Source organism: Phyllostomus discolor, chromosome 8 (assembly GCF_004126475.2).
Source record: "Phyllostomus discolor isolate MPI-MPIP mPhyDis1 chromosome 8, mPhyDis1.pri.v3, whole genome shotgun sequence".
NCBI classification, from domain to species: Eukaryota; Metazoa; Chordata; class Mammalia; order Chiroptera; family Phyllostomidae; genus Phyllostomus; species Phyllostomus discolor.
The window spans coordinates 92,305,923-92,328,197 of NC_040910.2; the positions used below are offsets into that span (position 1 = coordinate 92,305,923).

At 36.0% G+C, this 22,275-nt stretch overlaps 1 protein-coding gene and 1 non-coding gene across 5 annotated transcripts in view; one reads left to right on the forward strand and one right to left on the reverse strand.

Annotated features, from left to right (window-relative positions):
• The window catches only part of CLTC (clathrin heavy chain), a 61,877-nt gene that overhangs the window by 36,568 nt on the left and 3,034 nt on the right, over positions 1-22,275 (forward strand). For 2 of the 4 annotated variants that reach the window (XM_028521832.2, XM_036033580.1), the window contains 19 exons: positions 1,306-1,469; positions 6,151-6,276; positions 6,893-7,035; positions 8,741-8,975; positions 11,060-11,182; positions 12,166-12,311; positions 12,537-12,720; positions 12,926-13,118; positions 13,208-13,365; positions 13,578-13,742; positions 13,863-13,970; positions 14,052-14,219; positions 14,359-14,508; positions 14,602-14,733; positions 14,848-14,958; positions 15,862-16,032; positions 16,397-16,618; positions 17,856-17,876; positions 21,504-21,579. In XM_028521832.2, the coding sequence (XP_028377633.1) occupies positions 1,306-1,469; positions 6,151-6,276; positions 6,893-7,035; positions 8,741-8,975; positions 11,060-11,182; positions 12,166-12,311; positions 12,537-12,720; positions 12,926-13,118; positions 13,208-13,365; positions 13,578-13,742; positions 13,863-13,970; positions 14,052-14,219; positions 14,359-14,508; positions 14,602-14,733; positions 14,848-14,958; positions 15,862-16,032; positions 16,397-16,618; positions 17,856-17,876; positions 21,504-21,579 (2,796 nt within the window). The remainder of the gene's footprint in view (positions 1-1,305; positions 1,470-6,150; positions 6,277-6,892; positions 7,036-8,740; positions 8,976-11,059; positions 11,183-12,165; positions 12,312-12,536; positions 12,721-12,925; positions 13,119-13,207; positions 13,366-13,577; positions 13,743-13,862; positions 13,971-14,051; positions 14,220-14,358; positions 14,509-14,601; positions 14,734-14,847; positions 14,959-15,861; positions 16,033-16,396; positions 16,619-17,855; positions 17,877-21,503; positions 21,580-22,275) is intronic. The other 2 variants (XM_028521833.2, XM_036033581.1) reach the window with 1 other exon arrangement.
• LOC114504410 lies at positions 4,988-5,121 on the reverse strand. Its single transcript, XR_003685183.1, has one exon. It is a non-coding gene; the product is annotated as a small nucleolar RNA SNORA42/SNORA80 family (small nucleolar RNA).

Below are 22,275 nucleotides of genomic sequence, written 5' to 3' on the forward strand. Positions count from 1 at the left end.
CTTACCAGGGACATTCTGTGAATTGTTGCTACATAGCAGGTTTTCTCACCCTCAGCACTGCAGACATGATGGGCTAGATCATTATTGGGGGCGGCACGGGCAGGATGTGTAGCAGCATGCCTGGCTTCTACTCACTTGATGGCCAGTGGCTCGGTGCCACCAGTTGTGACCACAGAAGATGTCTTAGACATTGCCCGGTGTCTCTGGGGAAGAAAATTACCTCCAGACGAGAACCACTGCTGTGCTGAGTATACTAATGTAACCACTGTTGGGTGGCTTTTGGGTTTATTAGCTAAGTTTCTGGTCCCCAAGTACTGTATTTTGCCATGTACAATGTGCACTTTTTTGCCCACATTTTTGAGGGAAAAAATAAGGATGTGCATTATACATGTAGTGCTAATTCTGTACCTATAGAAATGTTTTTAATTCTTTTACTTATGTTTATGCATTAAAAGTGTAACTATAGAAAGCAATAATAATATCTGTATGCAAAATAATACTCTGAAATACAATAATTGGTTTGGATTCTAAATATAAATAAGTGAATAAGTTCAATTGAAAAGTTAAAACGAAAGGTTTTTTTCCCTGAAAGTTTGCACCATCAACGCAGGTGCACACTATACATGGGAGTGCATTATAAAATAGCAAAATATGGTACCTTTTCTTCCCTCTTTTTGTAGTATTGCTCTAGACAGAAGGAATAAGATATCCACTAGTTTTCTTCATTTTCTCAGTTTCTGTATGTTAACTTCATGCTAAATTTCTAGTATTCATTTAATGCAGCAATCATTAGCAGCATGTAGCCGTGTAAATTTAAAGTAATTAAAATGGAATACAATTAAAAGTTAGTTCTTCAGTCCTGCTAGCCACATTTCAAGTACTTGGTAGCTACATGTGGTTAATGGTTACTGTATTGGAATGCACTGTATTAAATTCTTTTCAAACTACTTTTCCATGTTTTCTATTAACTGCTTATGGAAAAACATCTGCTATAAGGGACTTCATTGAAAATTTCTCATGTGGAATTTGGTGTGATAGTTAGCTTTGGTATTAAGTAGCTGCCTCCTAACTATTTTTCAACTACTAGAAAATATTGGACTGAATTTTCTGTTTTATGGGGATGCGAGTGCAGAGCCATTTATTGAACTGATCATTGGATTAATTAGTATTCTGATGGGGCTTTTTGAGCAACCAGTTTTTATTTGGGAGTATTCAGTATAACTGTTTTTTGTTTTGTTTTTTTGTTCAGCTCTGCCATTCTCAAAAGTGTACCTATACTTAATTTCAATTATTTGTTCTCTCAAGGTCTCTTTTATTTCCTGGGATCTATTGTTAACTTTAGTCAGGACCCAGATGTGCACTTTAAATATATTCAGGCAGCTTGTAAGACTGGGCAGATCAAAGAAGTAGAAAGAATCTGCAGAGAAAGCAACTGCTATGATCCTGAGCGAGTCAAGAATTTTCTCAAGGTAAGTAATTTTGAGTAATGCAGTTTCTGGTTGGGTTGAAGATCAGCAGTTCCACAAGGATTTGATTAGTTTAGAAAAATTTTCCCCCTAAATGTGAAATTCTTAGCATTCTGAAATTGTTTGCTAAATTATTTCTTCCACATTTAATACTCTGTGGTTTTTTTTGAAATAGGGAAGGAAATTAGTAATACTTAAGATTGACCATGTGTTTAAAAGAGGAAAAAAAAATACCACTATTTCAAAGGAATTTCCTTTCTTTCACTTCAACTTTGGAAGAAAAATTTTGAAAGTGGTTTTAGACTCTTCATGTCTCTTTAGAATATACCACTTAGTCTCCTTTTGAACAGTAAGTTCGGCTACCCTTAGTGTCATTTTAAGGAACCTCTACTGTGTGCAGAGGGTTCTGTTTCTAAAAGACATGGGTTTATCTCTGTCATCAAATTAGCCTGACCCTAGAAACTAAATATTAATCTTGTATAATTCATAAATTGAGGGTGAGATCAAACAAAAAAATCCTCAGCTTTGTGGCACATGAATTTAGTTTTAGAGAAATAAGAACTGCCTTTGTTGGAGTGCAAAGAAATGATTTAAAGATTCTTAGCTCTTTCAAATATACCTAAGGGCAGTTAATTTGTTTAGTGTTTAACTTTAGCTTTATTCTCATACCTACTACCGCATTTGTGAGTAAAATAAAACTTTAAAATTGGCAGTTGCAAGTCCTGGCTAGGAAGCTCAGTTGGTTAGAGGGTCATCCCAATACACACCAATGTTGTGGGTTTGATCCCTGTTCAGGGCACATACAAGAATCAACCAATGAATGCAAAAATGAGGGGAACAGCAAATCAGTGTCTGTCTATCTGCATCTCTGCCTGTCTCTCTCTCAAAATAAAATAAAATAAAGTAAAATAAAATAAAATTGTCAGTTGCCTTTAAAAATCAGGAAAACTGTAGAACATTCTGTTTATCCCCCTAAATGTGTATTTATTTATATGTATGAAATGATTCCAGAGACTGAATATAATGTTCATAAGCATTTTTTGTCTTCGTTTTTAGTTTATCTATAGTTGTATTATTTGTCATCATTTTTAATAGATCTGTAGTTGTATTAGCTGATTGTTCTTTTGAAGAATTTGCTATGTGGGCTATAGATTAAATAGATAAAATCTTAGGTGTTTCAGTGTAATGAGGTAGTCAAAAGTGCTGAAGTGGCTCTGTATTATAGATTAAAAGGAAACTTTCCCCAAAACTACAGCTTTATAATGTCTAGACCATTACAAATATCTGAGTGGCCTGAGTGTGATGTTTGAACCCACGATTTTCTGTTGTCAAAAAATCCCTCCCAGTGAGAATGATTGATGCTTTATGCTTGGCTAGTGTACCCCTAACACTAGTTCAGTTCCTCCTTTCAGTATCAGTACTGTTTCCTTTTTAAAAAAAAAGTATTACCAGGTGCTTAAACTGATTTTTTTTTGTTGTTATTGTTAATTGAGCTCTCAGATTTTAGACTTCAGTCACAATTTCTTTAGCATTGGGTTATAATATTTGAATTATTTTGTATAATACAGACATACATATCTGTACATCAAGATTAAATTATTTTTACTTAATTATGATGTTCTTAAGCTTCAAAAACATTATCTGGATACTAGAATGGTACAGCCATCGCTTAGCCCATGAAATGTAATTAGGTGAGGATTCCCCCCCTCAACACTTGTGAATTGGGTGCAAGCCTAATGGAGTGGGGACGTATATATGGATTATGGGCTTTTGAGGCATTTAAACCTGGTTCAAAATTCCATTTCTTTCCGTTATTAGCTCCTGTTTGTTCATCCAGTATATGTCTACCTGTTACCTCAAGCAAATTAACTCAGCCTTGGTTTCTTCAGCCACAAATTGTTTATCAATATGCTGTAGGTGTACAAGTGAAAACAGTTGTCAGTAAGCTGTGTTGGTGGGCCTTGAAAATAAGGTAGAGTTGGCCTACATGTGAATTCTATCAGGCAAGTTTTGCTTCTTTTTGGTTTTGAGTTATTCTTCACTCCTAGAAGGAATTTTAATTTCAGTCTGAGAGGTAAATCTGGTGTCGTATCTTTAAATAATCTGAGATGGGAGCTCAATACTAAGATACAATACTATTGACCTTAGTAGTGAGAATGAACATACCAGACCATTTATTCACTCTCCTTATTGACTTGCAGTATGGTATCTGCAATGCTACATCTCATCTCATCATCACTATTATTAAACTTTATTTTGGAGGTAGTAGCTGTGTGATAATTGACTGGTATTTTATGTAAACTCTGATGATAAGAAAAGTACTTCTCTGAATCTGATCTTGAATGTTCAAGTGCCAATTAATATGCTAGCCACCAGCAATACAAAGATTGGTAAAATATGACTTCCCATCTATGGTAACCTGTGAAGCAGGAGCAAGTGATGACATCAGCATCATTTGGCTCATGCCCTAAGTTACTATGGAATTATAACTCTCCATAGAAAGCATGGACCTGTTCTTCAGACCTATGATCTGCTTCTTCCTGTCTTCAATCTTCTTTTCTATCAATTTCCCCCTCCTCTTTTGCATGAACTACGCTGGCCTGCTTGCTATTTCTGGAACTCTCCAAACCCTCTCCTGCCCCAGGGCCTTTGCTTGTACCCTTTCCCACTTTTCTCTTAGACCTTCATGATCTACATCCCTAACCTTCTTTAAGATTTCTCATTAAATGTTGTGAGAAAGGATGTCTCAGATTATGCTAACCTATCCTTATTCCATCCTTACCTTCCCATATTCTGCTTTTTTAAATAACACTTAGCACTGTGGGACATTGTCTCTTGCCACTGCAATGTAAGTCCTTTGAGAGAATACTTACTTTGTTCCCTGCTCTGTCTCCCATGCTTTAATACAGTGTCTGGTACACAGGTACTCAGGAAGTATTAGTTAAATGAATAACTTCATGTTTATGAAAACCTGAGTATGTTTGTATAATTTAAATTTTGATCTTAAAATCTTTAACTATAATAGCTACATGGTAACCTTTTAAATAATTCAAAATGATAATAGCAGTACTTACATGTATGAAATCATGTGCAAATTCAGGCAATCAAGAAAGCATTCTAGATTTTGTCTGCTTTTTCAATCTTAAATTTTCTTTAGGAATATAGTATATTTGTCTTCGCTAGCAGAAATCTTAAACACCCATGCATGAGACTAGAATATCTAAGTAATCTTAGATTACTTGCAGGTGTATTGTCTCCCTAAGTAGTGAAGTACATACAATTTTATATGTATATTAAACAAGATAAAGCTGATTGGTGTGTTGATCTACTAACTTTTTGATGTTTAGTTAGTAGGACTGAAGTCTTTGCATAGATTAAACATTCTTTCTAGAAATGACTGTAGTAGCTATTTACTACAGAGTTTTCCTGCTGCCAAATACTTGCTTTAGACTTTCCTTAATGTGAAAAATCTGCAGTTGGACTTCCACTTCAGATTTACAGCCATTCTGATTCCCCCCCTCCCCCGAGTAACCCACTTCAGTGCCTGCAGCCTATGGGCAAGAGGCCAGGTAATGGTTTAAGGCTGCAGTCTCCTCTGACATGGGGCGCTGTGAGAGACCCAGGAGGATGGGCTTGCCATAAATCCAACCCAGGCGTGCCATTTTGATGTTTTATTCAGGATTTTTCATGACTCCCAGATACAGGTTGTGTTCTCTGAACACTTCCTAGACTAACCTTCAGGTTATTTATAATTGAGTGACTCATGTGTGCTAAACTTAGGTGCTATTTTATTCTAACCTTGCAAATAATGTTCTCAGTGGCTGTCATTGGGGAAAGTCCTGTCCTGCTTAGTTCTACCTCCTCAGTAGATTGTTGTAGATAAATCAGTTATTGAGGAATGTCTCATTGTGTGTAAATGAATTCCTGATGGAAACTGTTGTTTTTTGTGCTTTACCTTATGTCTGTGGAATGTAACAGGACATGTATCAGGTAAATGCCCAGTACAGGTCTTAACCTTCTATCTGTAACATCTGTGTCCATCTATAAAGTAGGATATATTATATCTTGGTATTTGTAATGATAAAAGCAATAGGCAGTTTAAAGATTTCTTCAAGTGCTTGTTTTTGCTTAGCTTTCTTCTAATTATAGCAACATGTGGTATGTTTAATTCATGGCTGTCTCCATCCATACTGCTCCTTGTAGGCTTTATTATAATAGAGTGTTAGAATTTAGCCAGATAGAATGCAGTTGGGCAGGGGTGAAAAATAAGTCATTAGTTTGAAACAAGTATGAGCAATTTATACCATCGTCTTGACGATGTGACTGTTGGTCTTAAATCAGCTGAACTCTGTTATATCACTACTATAATGAAAGTCCCACTCTGATGACTTTATATCTGGAATGCCAGTGGTGGCTCACAAATTTTAACTGGTTAACTGGTTTTTGGTAGAGGGTGTATAGGGGAAGGACCTGGTATTTTGCTGTGACTCTAAGTATTGATTAGTAAAAATTTAATGAAACTGCAATGGGCACTATCCAGCAATTGGGACATTTCTTTCTTTAAAAGAACAGCCAAGTTTATATGAGCTTCTCCCATCAGTATAAAATAGATTCTCATATTTTACATAGATTTCATATCTCAGAGAAGGAGTAAATTAAGGTTTCTTTTTGTTTTGTTTTCTAGGAAGCGAAGCTAACAGATCAGTTACCACTCATCATCGTATGTGATCGATTTGATTTTGTCCATGATTTGGTGCTCTACTTATATAGAAATAATCTTCAAAAATATATAGAGATATATGTACAAAAGGTAAGTAATACCTAGATAACTTAAAAATTAAATCTCACTGTAGATTTTACTTCTCACATTCTGGAAATCTTCATCCTTTTAAAACTCTGTGGTCTCCTATAATTAAAATCTCAACATTTTTTCCCACCAAAGTCCTTTCTTTGATTAAAACTTTACATGCGTGTCAAGTATGTAAAGCAGAGCAGAATGCTGTCATTGAAAAAGTTGGATGGCCTACACCCTGCTGATGCAATAGCCCCTGTGCTATCTGTAGAGGCCATAGATTCCAAAGCACACTTCTAAAGCCACCTTAAATATAGATACCAGAAACTGTACCTTCTAACTCCAGAAATGGAGAGGCAGTTTTGCTATAATGGAGGCCTTTTTACTGGACAGTCTTCCATAATCATTCTGTCGCTTTAGTGTGTTTGGACTTACTTATCCTTTGGAGCAGTGCTGAGGTGATGAATTAACCAAGCCATCCTCCTGCTAAATTCCTTGGTCTAGTTGGAAATCTAGACTTATTTGAATTTTAAACCTGAGCTTAAAAGAGGGGAGGATGTTTAATTGTTTAAAACTCCTTTTTGCTGTGCTTATTCATAATATGATGGCATTATTCTGTTTTTTATAACCTTAGGTGAATCCAAGTCGACTTCCTGTGGTTATTGGAGGGTTACTGGATGTTGATTGCTCTGAAGATGTCATTAAAAACTTGATTCTTGTTGTAAGAGGTCAATTTTCTACTGATGAGCTTGTTGCTGAGGTTGAAAAAAGAAACAGGTACAGTACCCTTTTCACCTTCACGACAGGAGTGCACTGATCAGTCTTTCTCAGCATGGTAATGGATAAAGCTATAACTCGTCAGTTGCCTAAAAGCTACTCCAGAAATAAATGGACCACAATTCCCTGAAAACACCTAATTTAGAAGTGATAAGTTACCTGTAGTATTGATTAAAACTCTTTTCTGGAGTATTACAGCTGTCATACAGAAAATCTGTTAAGCTGATTGATCACTTTTTTGCATATTGATAATCACAACTATATGAGTTGGCTTGGTATGTATTTTTAAGGTAAACCCTGAAAAGCCTCTTTTTAAGTGGGTACAATACCCCTGTATTTAATAACTAATTCTTTGATAAATTATTCTCAAATATAATGAGAAAAAAGTGTTTTCCGTGTAACTCTGGTTTAAATTGATTTTTTATTTGAACCTTAATATGATAATGCTAATTATGAATTTCCCACAGAGAACATGATAATGTAAGTGCTTCTAATCTTTATTATACAATGAAATCTTATTTTAGCTGGGGCATTTTGATGAACTAGTGTTCAGAAGGTACTGATGTAGTAAATGAGGTTTGTGGGTTGGTGTAATAGTGGGAAGTTCCTCTAGCTATGAAAAAAAACCCAGGAAATCCTGTGGGGGTTAATTTTAACCTGAGTTGGTATGGTTGTCCTACTAATGGTATTCATAAAATCTGTACTTGAATGTTTCAGATATGGAAAAATTCTGCATATAAGGACAATGAAGATAGAATATGATGCCAGTTTAAAAAGTTTGAGTCTAAAGTGTTTATGGAACATAGCAATTTAACTTTTAGGTTTCAGTTGAGTCTTAAGTCTAATCTCTGAAAACAGTCTTATTTGTTGTGTATTCCAGGCAGAGAGCCAGATTGTTACAGCTAACACTTCAGTCTTTAATTGACAGATTATATTGTGATAAACTAGATTCACATGTAAGCCACCAGTTTCAATGTGCATTTGCTAATCTTTATTCTGTCAGTTACCAGGGCACATGTGCTTGGGTTAAAAGTTGTGTCTTTATCCTAATGAGAGTGTGCTCATAAAAACTACGTGAATTTGCTAGCCAAAATAATGGCCTACACTGCTCTTTCTCTGGGTACTTTTGATATTTAAACCATTGAAACATACACTATAGCTTAGTGAAACTATGATCCTTGGTGGATCATATAACTGCTAGAATTATTAAACCCAGAGCTGCTAAAGCTACCAGATTTTGTTCCTAGCTGTGTATTGGGTACTGACTCCTTTGGCTGTAGGTAATGTTATATATTAATTGTGTTAAAATGAAAGAACCCTCAGATAATCTGGACTATTTTCTCATACCACATCCCCAGTCCACTCTTAAACAAAATTTACCTAAAGTCTAGATACTTTGTCCTGTAGAAAAAAAAAAAATAAAGGACAATCTATATCTATAATCTCTTCTTCCTATATCCTATCTAGATAATGTAATGATAGATCTGAGAGAATAAAGGTAGTTTTATATACCTTCTGTGTAATCTTGGGCAAATCATTAAACCATCTCTGAGTCTTAATTTCTCAATTTGTAATAGGGTTGTTGAGAATTCAAAATAATATACAGGAAAGCCCATTACAGACTCTAAGGTACTTAAATAGCATGTCAAGAGTATGCTATTTATAATACAGTATGTATCATGGGGTTTTTTGTTTGTTTTACTAGATTGAAACTGCTTCTGCCATGGCTAGAGGCCAGAATTCACGAGGGCTGTGAGGAGCCTGCTACTCACAATGCATTGGCCAAAATCTACATAGACAGTAATAACAACCCAGAGAGATTTCTTCGCGAAAACCCTTATTATGACAGTCGTGTTGTTGGAAAGTACTGTGAGAAGAGAGATCCACATCTGGCCTGTGTTGCTTATGAACGTGGCCAGTGTGATCTGGAACTTATTAATGTGAGTACTGCTCGCCAAATGTGTAGAGAAAAGGCCCCATTTTTAAAAACCTTTACATAAGCTCAGGTTAGTGAATTTTTAGAGTTACATAGTGGTTTCAGTTAAAACAGCATTTTTGGAAGACATACGCTCTTTAAAAAATTTTGCCAATAATTGAATTTAAAGTTGCCAAAATAATAGATCAAGTCTATATTTACTTATCAATATTTTCACCCCATTAATTTTATCACTTATGTTCTCATATGCTCTCAAGCGCGCGTGTGTGCACGCGCACACACACACACACCCACACACACACACACACCATGCATACATCTTTTAAATATGTAAGTGCGTGCATCATGGCCTTGTACCTCCTCAGTGTGTATTTCCTAAGAATAAGGATGTCCTCTTACATACACTTATTGTAGATGCCAACTTTAGTTAGTTTGATACTGACAGAGTATTTCTTAAAATTTGTTCTGATTTCGTCAGTTGACCCAGTAATGTTTCTTTCAGCGCTTTTCCTGCCAGTCTAGGATTACAGGCTGAGTATAGTTGTCACATCTCTTCATTCTCTTTTAATATGAAATAGTTCTTGAAGCCTTTGTCTTTTTTATGATAGTGACATCACTGTGAAACAGGTTTTTTTTTCTACTTTTTAAAAATTGCAGTCAAGTTCACATAAAACAACATTAAGTAAATAATTCAGTGGCAAATTAGTACGCCCACAGTGTTGTATAACCATGTCTATCTAGGTTGCACCACAGTTGCAGGTTTCATCCCCAGCCAGGGCACATAAAGGATTCAGCCAGTGAATTAATTCATCAGTAAGTGTAACAACAAATTGATGTCTCTCTCTCCTTTCCTCTCTTCCTAAAATCAATTTTTAAAAATTACAAAGAGAATGTTCTTCACTCGCAAGTTTTCTTATGGTTCCTCATGATTAAATTTCGATTGTACATTTCCTTCCAGAATATTCCGTAAGTGCTGTTTTCTCATGCTGTTATATGTAGAAGCACTTGACATTGTTTTGTCCCTTATTTGTGGGGGCACTTTTTATCACCATCAATTCCTTTACTGTATAATTATTATATTTCCCCTTATAGATCTTAACATGTCTACAAAGAAACACTTTAAAACATGCTGCAAATATCGTGTGTCTCCTCTTCCCCACCAATTTCAAATCTATTGATTCTTTATAAACCATTTTTAATGTGTTGGTTGCAAAATGACAGTTTTCCAGCATGAGCACTTTGCACACATTTGTTCCTCAGCACTCATGCACTCCAGAATTCCTATTCTATCCAGTAGGTTCCTGTTTGATCCAGTCGGCTGTAATCCACCACTGTTGTTCTGATGCTCAGATTATCCTAGGTTTGGCTGATGTAAACCCCTTCAGCCTGCCGCCCAGGGATTTGTGTCATGGTCTCATCGTTCTTTGAGTACTTTTCTTATTTTTTGGCATAACAAGTTACATCATGCTCATTTTTGTACCCTCCAGCCCTAGAATCTGCCATTTTTCCAGCGCATTCCCATTCCTTATAGTGGGAAATGCCAATGAAAACTCAGATCTGAGCTGCAGTGTGTATTTGCTTCTAGGATTTTTTGGTGATTAGAGCTAGGAAATACCTGCATCTGTGTATATACATATACACAAACATGTATGTATGCATTTACCCTTGGGAAAACAAACACAGGAAGAGCTTGTAAGACGCTGAAAAGAAAGCTATGAAGTTAGACTGGCCCTACCAGTTACTAAAGCACACTACAAAACCTCTATAATTAAAACATGCAGTACTGGTGCATAAATAGACCAGTAGAGTAATATATGAAGTCCAGTAGAGTAATATATGAAGTCCAAGTGCAGATCCAGCATCAGGCTGTTTTTTAAAAGACTCTAGAAATTAATAATTGTGTTGTTTCTGTTGATTGAATTTTATTAAGAGAAACTTGCTAGTGACCTATAAAAGATTATATGTAAAAATAGTGTATCTTTTGTCCTATAAAACAGTAAGGTATAAAAGGAAAAAACCTTTAGAAGTTGTCAGTTATGAAAACTCTTCATGTCTTACCTTGAAATTAATCTTTAATGTCTTATTTAGGTTTGCAATGAGAATTCCCTCTTCAAAAGTCTTTCCCGCTATCTGGTACGCCGGAAGGACCCAGAATTATGGGGTAGTGTGCTGCTGGAAAGCAACCCTTACCGGAGACCCCTCATTGACCAGGTAAAACTGCCAAAGGTGTTTAAGGCTCATCTTTTTAACAGGGAATAAAATTTTTTCTTTTCCCTCTTCATATACTCAAATGGGTCATATTTAATTGATAAAGAAGGCAGTAAAAAAATTTAAAAAATTTGATTAAAAGAAATATATATATTGTAAATGCTAACAAGAAGAAAATATATCCCAAGAAGATACATCTCAGAAGAGATGATTTAATCATAGTAAAAGGGAAAACAACACAGAGTAAACATTTAATAAACTGCATGTGAGTTGCTGTTATTAATAACTGAGAAGTGATTAAATTGATTGGAAACATTCAAGACAATGGTAAGTTAGCCAAGGATGAGACTTGATACAGAAAATACAAAAGACCAAGTAGGGTAAATGTTGAATCTCCCTAGTCAACATAAAACTGCAAAAGAGATGTGCGCTTATAACTATATAAAATTGAAAAACATTTTTAAAACCCTAGAAATTGAAGGTTGTTATAGTGGTTCTTAAAGTCACCTTGTGGAAGTATAAATATGGAAGAGAATAAAAGCTATTGTCTTTTCATTCCTCTTCTAGGAAACATTGCTAAGACAAACTTCAAAGTAAATACAAAGCTTCCTGGAAAAAAATATTGCAGCATCTGGGAACCTTGCAAATAGCCAAAAACAGAGGAGTTACTGAGTATACAATGCCACACCTATGTAGTTGAATGTTGCCATTAAAGTGATCATGAGGAGTGGTGGTTATGGGTAAAGTTTTAATCAGGGAAAAGATAGAAATTATATAATTAGGGTAATTCTTCAAGATAATAGAAGTACACAGGAGTATTCATGAATCTGTGTACAAACACATTTGGGTGGTAAAAGTATATTTTTCCTTCATTTTTTTCAACCTATTTCAAGTTTTCTACTGAGAGACCATCTTACTCTTATTAGATAATATCTTTCAAAAATCACCTTGATTCTCAGTGCTTCTTCCCTGTATATACTTTGTAGGTTGTACAGACAGCCTTGTCTGAGACTCAGGACCCTGAAGAAGTGTCAGTAACTGTCAAGGCTTTTATGACTGCAGACCTTCCTAATGAACTCATCGAATTGCTGGAGAAAATTGTCCTTGATAACTCTGTATTCAGTGAACACAGGTATGCTAGGAGAAGGGTCCATTGGTTACTTATGTTCGGTCTTTAATTATGGCTTGTGGGTTTGGGGAAGGAACGAAGAGGATTTGAGGATATCTGAGTTCTCACTTTTAATACCCTCCTCTTCTCACCCTACCTCCTGAGACAAAAAGACTCTGTAGCCACAGTGTTTACCTTTATTTCTAATGAGCGTTTAAATTATTGCATTTAAATCTTTTTTTCTTCAAGAAATCTACAGAACCTCCTCATCCTTACTGCAATCAAGGCTGATCGTACACGTGTCATGGAGTATATTAACCGCCTGGATAATTATGATGCCCCTGATATTGCCAACATCGCCATCAGCAATGAGCTGTTTGAAGAAGCATTTGCCATTTTCCGGAAATTTGATGTCAATACTTCAGCAGTGCAGGTAAAAAAATTTTCAGATTACCCAAGTTGATTTACTAAACGTAATAATGATTTATCATGATGCAGTATATATATATTGTCCTTTGAGGATGGGCATAATCTCTTGCTATGGTATAGAACAGCAAAAAATCCTGGTTGTGTAAGTGTAATTGCTGTGTGGTAGGATTCGTTTTACTGTAACACTAATTCAGAAATTTGTTGCCTAGGTTTTAATTGAACATATTGGAAACTTGGATCGGGCATATGAGTTTGCTGAGCGCTGCAATGAACCTGCAGTCTGGAGTCAGCTCGCAAAAGCCCAGTTGCAGAAAGGAATGGTGAAAGAAGCCATTGATTCTTACATCAAAGCAGATGACCCTTCGTCCTACATGGAAGTTGTTCAGGCTGCCAATACTAGTGGTACAACTTCTTACTATGATATGTCTGGGTGAGAAGATAAATGTTAAGATGTTAGTGTTTGTATTAATTTTTTCTTTCTCCATACCTAGGAAACTGGGAAGAATTGGTAAAGTACTTGCAGATGGCCCGTAAGAAGGCTCGTGAGTCCTATGTGGAGACAGAATTGATATTCGCGCTGGCTAAAACAAACCGCCTTGCAGAGTTAGAAGAGTTCATCAATGGGCCAAATAATGCTCATATCCAACAAGTAGGTCTACTGTCGACATTTTTGTTTGAAGAGTGTAAAAATAAATAGTTGAGCAACATCATTATCTTAGTAGCATAAGACATCATCACAGCCTTAGCTTTCCAAGGAAAAAAATCTTATGGAAAAATGTTGTTTCTCTGTATTAAATTGAGTTGTGACTTTGGAAAGAGAATTGAATTAGGCTCACTGAAAATGGATTGTCTTTTTTTCAGGTTGGTGACCGTTGTTATGATGAAAAAATGTATGATGCTGCTAAGTTGTTGTACAATAACGTTTCCAATTTTGGACGCTTGGCATCTACCCTGGTTCACCTGGGTGAATATCAGGCAGCTGTCGATGGAGCTAGGAAAGCTAACAGTACTCGAACATGGAAAGAGGTAATCTCAACACCCATTTGAGTGAAGAATTAAGATGCTACTTAGAAATGCCCTTTTAAACTGATGAATTAACCAGCCATGTTTACATTTGAGTTCACATTATAGAAATTTTCATTGTAGGTCTGCTTTGCCTGTGTAGATGGGAAAGAATTCCGTCTTGCTCAGATGTGTGGGCTCCACATTGTAGTGCATGCAGATGAATTAGAGGAACTTATCAACTACTATCAGGTAATGAACAGGAGTCTTTTACATTAATTGATGTTACCCTACAGGTATTCCCATCTTTAATGTCATATATCCCTTATTTAGGATCGTGGATATTTTGAAGAACTGATAACCATGTTGGAAGCAGCACTGGGACTTGAGCGAGCTCACATGGGGATGTTTACCGAATTAGCCATTCTGTATTCTAAATTTAAGCCACAGAAAATGAGGGAGCACCTGGAGCTGTTCTGGTCCAGAGTGAATATACCTAAGGTAAACAACCTTTAAGGTAAACAACCTGTGAGGCAATTCTGTAGTTAATGTGTGGAAATATCTTTTTTTTTTTTTTTTTTCAGACTATCAGCTAGAATTAAAGACTTCTATCTAAAGCAGTTCAGTCTTTCTTACACAGGTGCTAAGAGCTGCGGAACAAGCTCATCTTTGGGCAGAGTTGGTGTTTTTGTATGACAAGTATGAAGAATATGATAATGCCATAATTACTATGATGAATCATCCCACTGATGCATGGAAAGAAGGGCAGTTCAAAGATATCATTACCAAGGTTTGTACCTGCTTCGGAACACAAAACAAAGGCTTCAGAATGAGTAAGCTCCTTAGGAAATAACTGACTGTGTATGGACTTTTCCCATTTCAGGTTGCCAATGTGGAACTATACTACAGAGCCATACAGTTCTACTTAGAATTCAAGCCTCTGTTGTTAAATGATTTGCTGATGGTGCTGTCTCCACGGTTGGATCATACTCGTGCTGTCAATTTCTTCAGCAAGGTAATTTTTAAAACTTCAAAACATTATAACAAGGATCTGAGACATACTTGAATAACTTTTGTCCATGGAATTTTAACCATGTGCTACATTTGTGACACACTCTTTATTTTAAAGGTTAAACAGCTACCACTGGTGAAACCATATTTGCGTTCAGTTCAGAACCACAACAACAAGTCTGTGAATGAATCACTTAACAACCTCTTTATTACAGAAGAAGATTATCAGGTAAAAACCTCTTGATTCTAGCATATATTCTCAAAAATTAGGTTATAATTAGGTTGTAAAATTGGTATGTTTTATAGTTTTAAAAAAGGCCATTATCCTTAAAAATTGTAAACAGTAGGTATTTGTGTGGTTAGACTCTAAATTTAGTGAGGTTTACAGGATTGATAAATCTGACTTCCCCCTAATTAAGTGGCAGGCTTGCAGAATTTTGCTTAGGTCTTGTCTTGCTTTGGAAAAAATTAGGCTTACTTCATCCCTAAATATCTAAATTGTAGATAGTTTTGAAAGCCTTTGATCTCTTATAATAGTTCATAAAACTTATTGGTATTAACTGTATTTATTCACTGCCTTTCTTGCCCAATACCATGTTAGTGTCTGCCCTTAATACACTTTTCCTTGTGAAGGACTTCACAAAAAACAAAATTTAAAGATTCAGCGTGTTGCCTTTTTTCTTTCGATGTCAATATTGCTATCGTTTAAACTCAGATCCCATGCCCATCTGTAGGACTGAGCATCATGTTGAGTTCTGTCAGTTTCCCTACCCTTCAAATTGTAAATTCTCCCAGTTTCATAATCATTCAGTTCAGTCCCTGATACTGAAAACCTTGGAGAAAATTGCACTGTTAGAAATTTTACAGTACCTTTGAGGGCTTCATTATATAATTTTAGATTGAAGAATCTTGATACTTGTTAAGATTACAGCTTTGTAGTTTGATGCTTGACTTTAGGCTATCTTATTACGATAGTGACTTGTTCGTCATTGTGTTATACGTACATATCATACAGTATATTGATCACATATACAGTTGTGTACAGTAATGGGATATTGATAAAAATGATGCAACATAAATTTAAAACTAGAATGAAACATTGATTTGGCATTTGGATGGCTTTCTTTTTAAGGCTCTGCGAACATCAATAGATGCTTATGACAACTTTGACAATATCTCGCTTGCTCAGCGTTTGGAAAAACACGAACTCATCGAGTTTAGAAGAATTGCTGCTTATCTCTTCAAAGGCAACAATCGCTGGAAACAGAGTGTAGAGCTGTGCAAGAAAGATAGCCTGTACAAGGTGGATGAAGTTGGTGGGGGCAGGGCCATTAAACCAACTACTAGATGATCTGTGTTAACTCTGAGGTGTGGCATACTACACATGATTCTGGTCTCTGAAAGTGTTAGTTTCACGAATATGAGAATTGCCTTTAAACCCCCATTGCAGGAGATCGTTGTTAAGTCAGTTTCTAGATTCTAGGGGCTATCTTATTTCAAACTTTTTTTTTAATGATGCATTACCCTGTGTGTCTATTCTTTTTCTTGCAACAAATCTTTAATTTAAATAATATAATTGGAGATTTTTTCCCCCTATTGTATTGTTTGGTTTACCAGTTCAGTATATTTGGATTTAATGTTTGACTTTCATCCTTTCCTTTGAATAGGATGCAATGCAGTATGCTTCTGAGTCTAAAGATACTGAGTTGGCTGAAGAACTCCTACAGTGGTTTTTGCAGGAAGAAAAAAGAGAGTGCTTTGGAGCTTGTCTCTTTACCTGTTACGATCTTTTAAGGCCAGATGTTGTCTTGGAAACAGCCTGGAGGCACAATATCATGGATTTTGCCATGCCCTATTTCATCCAGGTCATGAAGGAATACTTGACAAAGGTAATGGCACCTCTGGGTGTATTCAGAACTAATTATCTTGAATCTGTAAAACTCGATGCAGACTTTTTATTTTTTCAAATGTTTTTTCTCAAGAAGAAGTAATTTAGTTGATCTAAAAGTGTTCCTTTTCTCTGTACATTTTTGATGTTTGACGGATGACATGGCATGGAAAAGAGAACTCAGACATAACTTGCCAGAATGTTTATCCTCAATGTATTTCTGAGGATGAGTAGTATTACTTCTACCTTGTATATTTGTTTTTTTAAGTATTTGATTAAAACATTTTTTTTTCCAAAATATTTTTCTGAGATCAGTTCTTATCACTCAGATGTCCATAACTTAGTAGTGTAGATTCCCTTTATTTGGTTATTTCTTGATTTTAACATGTATGCCTTTCCCTTGGGGAAGCTACATCTATATTCTTAACATCCTGTTAATCTTCTCAGTATTTTCATAGTTTAATCCCTAATTTTAAAATATAGGAGGTTAACAAGTAATGACCCATTTCCTAAAGGTGCATTAAACAAGCTGGTGATAATAATCTTATAAAAGTCACTTATTCATCTTAGTGTCCCTTTTCACATTAGAGTATTTTTTTATTCACCCTGTCTTTAATAGTTACTAGCTTCCTTACTGTGGAACATTTAAAAATGGTCCTAAAGGGTCCATTTCATCGGAGCAAAACATGCTTATTAAAATCAGTTTCACATCTGATCTCTTAAGCATGTCTGTTTAAAGGGGGGAAATAGCACACTACTAACAACCCCCAGTGTACTGAATATTTTCTTTGGCAACCATCTAAGTAGATACCATTGTGTTCAGTAATGATTTTTCAAGAATTAACACTTTCTGTGTATGAACTGCTTACAGTGTAAGACAAAAACCAGTTGCCTTATGTTAGCCGCAGATGAGAATAGCTTCTTTTCTTACTCTTAATGCTGACTTTGGAGACCCGGCTCTAAGCTGCTGTTAACCGAAGTGCTGTAAATTTCACTATTGATTAAGCTGCTTTCTTTCACACTGACTCTAGCATAAATTCTTCTGCAGTAAGCTCTGAGGTTTAAAAAATATATATTCTAAATTTTGCTTCCAGTATGCCCTTTATTTCCACTTCTCTCATACCTTTTTTAGTGGTTAGATGTTTCTCCCCTAAACCTTTGTTGCTGATTCTACCATTTTATGCTCAATATGGAATTTGATTTTTTTTCTAAGCTGCACCTTCTGAATTCCTTTGCAGGTTGATGCAATAAAGGAAAAGGTGAAAGTTGATTCTTTTCCATCTTTAAGTCTGGAGGACTAAGTCTAAGGAATTTGCATGATTTTTTCCTTCCTTTTCTACACTGCTGCTGCTGCTTTTTCCCCCCAATAAATTTTCACTAAAGCCTCTGCAAGTCCCTTGAAACATAACTATAATAGAGCTGTAGGACATTAGTAGATGTTTGATACTAATCAGCTAATAGGCTTTAGGAAGGGCAGGAGGCTAATCAGTAGTTGGTTCACAGTCTCTCTTAAATATATTATTGAAAACTGAGCATGGTGAGTTTCCATATTAATTTCAAAGTTTCAGGAAATTTCTCTTCCCTGTCAGGGTATCTGGACCATAATAGGATTTTCTTAATACTCTAAATAAATTTAAACAGCCTCTGGTTTTATTTTGTGAGCTTGCCTGACAGTTGTTGAATTTATATATGTATATACATGCCCTAAAAGGCTTTTTGGGGTTTTTTTTTTGGTATTAAAGGACTGTGATCCAGTTTCTGATCTCTTGATTCTTACTAATTTTTTGCTGAAAGTAGATACAAGAGATACTAGCTGCTTCCGAAGAGACTTTCCTCATGTTTCTCCAGGTGTCCAGTTCTTATGGTGCTAGTCCATTTTCAAGAGGAATCAAAACTTTTAATCATGAGAGTAGCTTGCTCCAGTTGTTGCTGAGCAACATGAATTGTTTCTGTATATAAGAAGCAGTATTAACTTTTCCTTTTTGTAATAAGGCACAACTCTGAAGCCACCTAAAATGTGCTTTCTTACTTATCTGTTGCCTTGTCCAAGGTAAATTGAGGCACCTTTGGTTGCTGCTTCTGTAATTGGTTTGTCTCCATCCAAGTATAAATGAAACCAATTTATAAACTTATATCTAGTATCAAACTGTGGTAAGAAAAGGGTGGGAGGGTAGAGGAGAGTTGAAACAAATTTAAAAGAATTTGGGTGGGGGACAATGCCTTGGAATTATGTTGAACTAAACTGGAATCACCATTGGAACTTAGGGCAAACCTGAGTAAAATGCATTGTGTGTGAGGCCCTTCAGCAGCTAGTAAGCAAGGCAGTTAGAAAGCGTGTGTGTGAAAAACAGGTAATTGAACTGCAGTGTTATGCGTTGTTTTAAATCAAGCATGTACAACAGTCATTGCAATTACATCATACTAGTTCTGAAACTCTTCAAGCATTGCTGTGGGCTGTGTGTGTTTCTTGAGAGCCTGTATAGCAACAGTCATCTTCAGATCTCACTTCTTGCTTCAGTACTTTTGCCTTTTTTTCATGCACACATACACCAAAATAACTGACTGCATGTTAACTTTTCCTCTGCAGCATATTGCAGTCTTTGTGGAAAAGCCTTTTACATTATAGTGGATTTTCAGTAGTACAGATGGAATTGAACTCAGTGACGTGTTTACCTGTAATTTTTCTTTTTAAATCCAAGGATCAGAAACTTTTGTTACAGCTCTTGAAAAAGCATTGTGTTCTTAACAGCCTTCTCTGCATTTCTTTTTTGAACAATCTAAATTGGGTCAGTGGAATCAAAAATTGGATGTTGCTGTCCCAGAGGCTGTCCCATTATATAGAAAAATCAATTTTTTTTTTTTTTTTTTTGCTTAGCTTGGGGCTACTCCTTCAGAGTTCTTATTTTTGTGTTTCCCTGTGTCCAGCCTGCCTATGTCCGTGCTTGGGCATGGTGACGTTGCTAGTTCTTCTAAGTCTTACATATACTTCTTTTTTGATAGGACCTCTGTTTTCAACATCTGACTTAGACATTAACTTTTAAACATGTGTTCACTTTAGATTATTTTCCTTGAAAGTCTGGAAATGTATTATGCAGTGGTGGTTTTTTTGTTTCATTTTTCTTCTTAGAGGTGATTAATGTATACTCATCGATGTATTTTTTGTGTGCAACCTCTTTAGCTCACTCTTGGATACTGTTTAGGTTAGCAAAACCCATCTGATCCTTGATGGCACGTACTGTGCTGTAAAGTGAATGGCTGTAATAACCTCAGTTTGCATACCGAGCAGTGGATATTTTTCATGGTGTTATAATCGATAGTGGTCTTTAATTTGGGTGATTTATAACACATGAACACTTAGGCTATAAAACAGGAAAAGTGATGCAAAAGTAAACCAACCCATCTTCCTACGATGGGGAAACCACATTTTATCTAAAGGTGTCTAGAGCCTGCCTCATTTTACTCTTCTCATATTTGTTCCTTGACATGTTAGGATGGGTTAGACCCATATTTGTGATATTTAATATGAAGTAATTTACATGTGTGTATAAAATGCTGTCCTAACCTTAAAGGTCTATCTGAAGACTCCAACACTCTATTTTAAATAGTTTCAAAAAGAAATTAGGGGCTGCTTTTACCTTTTTAGGGCCCAGTCTTTATATATTTTTCACTGATGTTTGCATGTCTTTTTGTGAGTGATTTTTTTTTTGCTCTTTGCCTTTTTGAAGAACGTGCAGTGACCATTTATAAAGTTTCTTCCTGCACTCTGCCCCCGTCCCACTCCGCACACTTAAGGCTTCGAAAGCCACTGGAAGTAATAACCATGTGGCTTGATGTTTAGTTCTACTTCAAGTATAATGTAGTTTTACTTTGGCTGAGATACCAACTTTTGAATATAGTTTAAAAGATACATATGGTTCAAAAGGCAAGTGGCAGGTGTATGGTGGAGATTCTCTAATCCGAGTGTCCTGATGCCACTTCTTCCTAATTCTTCACAGAATTTCAGAGTCAAATCTTAGTCCTGGGAGGAACTTTGCAGGTTATCTCACTTGGCTGTTTCATTATATAGACAAGCACATTTTTGAGGGTCAGTGCAATGGGTTTCCAAGATCACACACCTAGTTAGTGGAAGGACCTGTGTATTCTAGCTCCTTTCTTCCACTAACACATTCGGTCTCCTCTACAGTCTTATTTCTGTCAGATAGTATCCACTTTTATTTAGAACAGCTTGCATATAATAGCCATTTACTTTGGCTAATTAAAGGGAAGAAATTCCTTAAAGAAGTTGAAGCAAAATTAAGTATTCCTAGTACTTCTTAGAAAAGAGAGCATAAAAACATGCAGCCTATCTTTATATAAAGATGATCAAATACGGAGCCACTCGAGTCTTAACTTCAGTCCGCACCTAGCACCAGTATCAGCAGAAGCTGTGCACACTGGGCAAAAGATGGCTTATTCTGTACAAATATTTGTCCGATTATTAGACTCATTTTACTTTTTTGAATACCATTTCCTTTGGGGAGGAAGTCTTGCCAGGTCATGAGTTCATTATTACTGTCTTTGGTAGGGTTTAGTCTTCATTTGACAACGTGGTTCCTTTTCATTATCTCCCTCCCTCAGGCTGGCTGCAACCTAGCATGCCCAGTTTTAGCCTGGCGTGCGCTTCCATGGCATTTATAAATCCCTCCTCCCTGAGGGTTTATAATGACAGTGCTAAAAATCACCTTGACTGAAGTGTGGACATTGCCATTGAATTTGAGGGGGCCTGAGAATGTTTTTTCTAGTTATTTTGACAAAATTTAACACATTAAGGCTTTTCCACTTTCTGCCATAACCCTAGGTTTATAATATTTTTGAGGTGCTAATTAACATTACCTGTTTTTCTCCAGGTGGATAAATTAGATGCTTCAGAGTCACTGAGAAAAGAGGAAGAACAAGCTACAGAGACGCAACCTATTGTTTATGGTAATCCCTATCTCTCTTTAACCTCACAGAAATGTAGATTATGTTTCATTCTTCAGGATTCTGCCTCAGCACAGAAATGTAGGAATAGCTTCTAAATTGCAAATGGCTCACTGAGTTAAGAAATAAATCTCCCTGTCATTTTTCCCCCCTGAAGTCAGTCTTAAAGCAAGCATTGACATCATTCACTAAGGTAATCTTAAATGCAAAGACAATATCAAAAAAATTTAAGAGCAGAACCTCAGTTTTTCTATTGGCTGGTCACTGATTATTGCTTATTCATAAATTACTGAGGACATGATACGTATTGGTGAATTCAATTTTCACAAGTGCCAAAGCTGTCTTAAAGAGTGTATGTTCTCTTTAAATTATAACTAGGACAGAGAACTTGGGTGGAGTTTCCATTTGGGAACTTTCCAGAGAGATAGGATCTTCAAACTCTCACTGAATGTTTAAGGCAATGTAGTTTCTTCTTTAGATGTGCATATCTGAACTATTTCCTGCTATCATTTCACTCTTGGTGAACAGATTATTTGAATAATGAATTTGAGGGTGGAGGTTAGAGCCCTATAACCAGGTGTGTTTTGGAGGAGGGCATAAAATTATGACCATTATATCTCATCCTGCTAAAGGAAATGATAATATTCAAATCTATTAGCATCATCTCCTTTATAAGTATAAATATAAAGGACTTTGGGT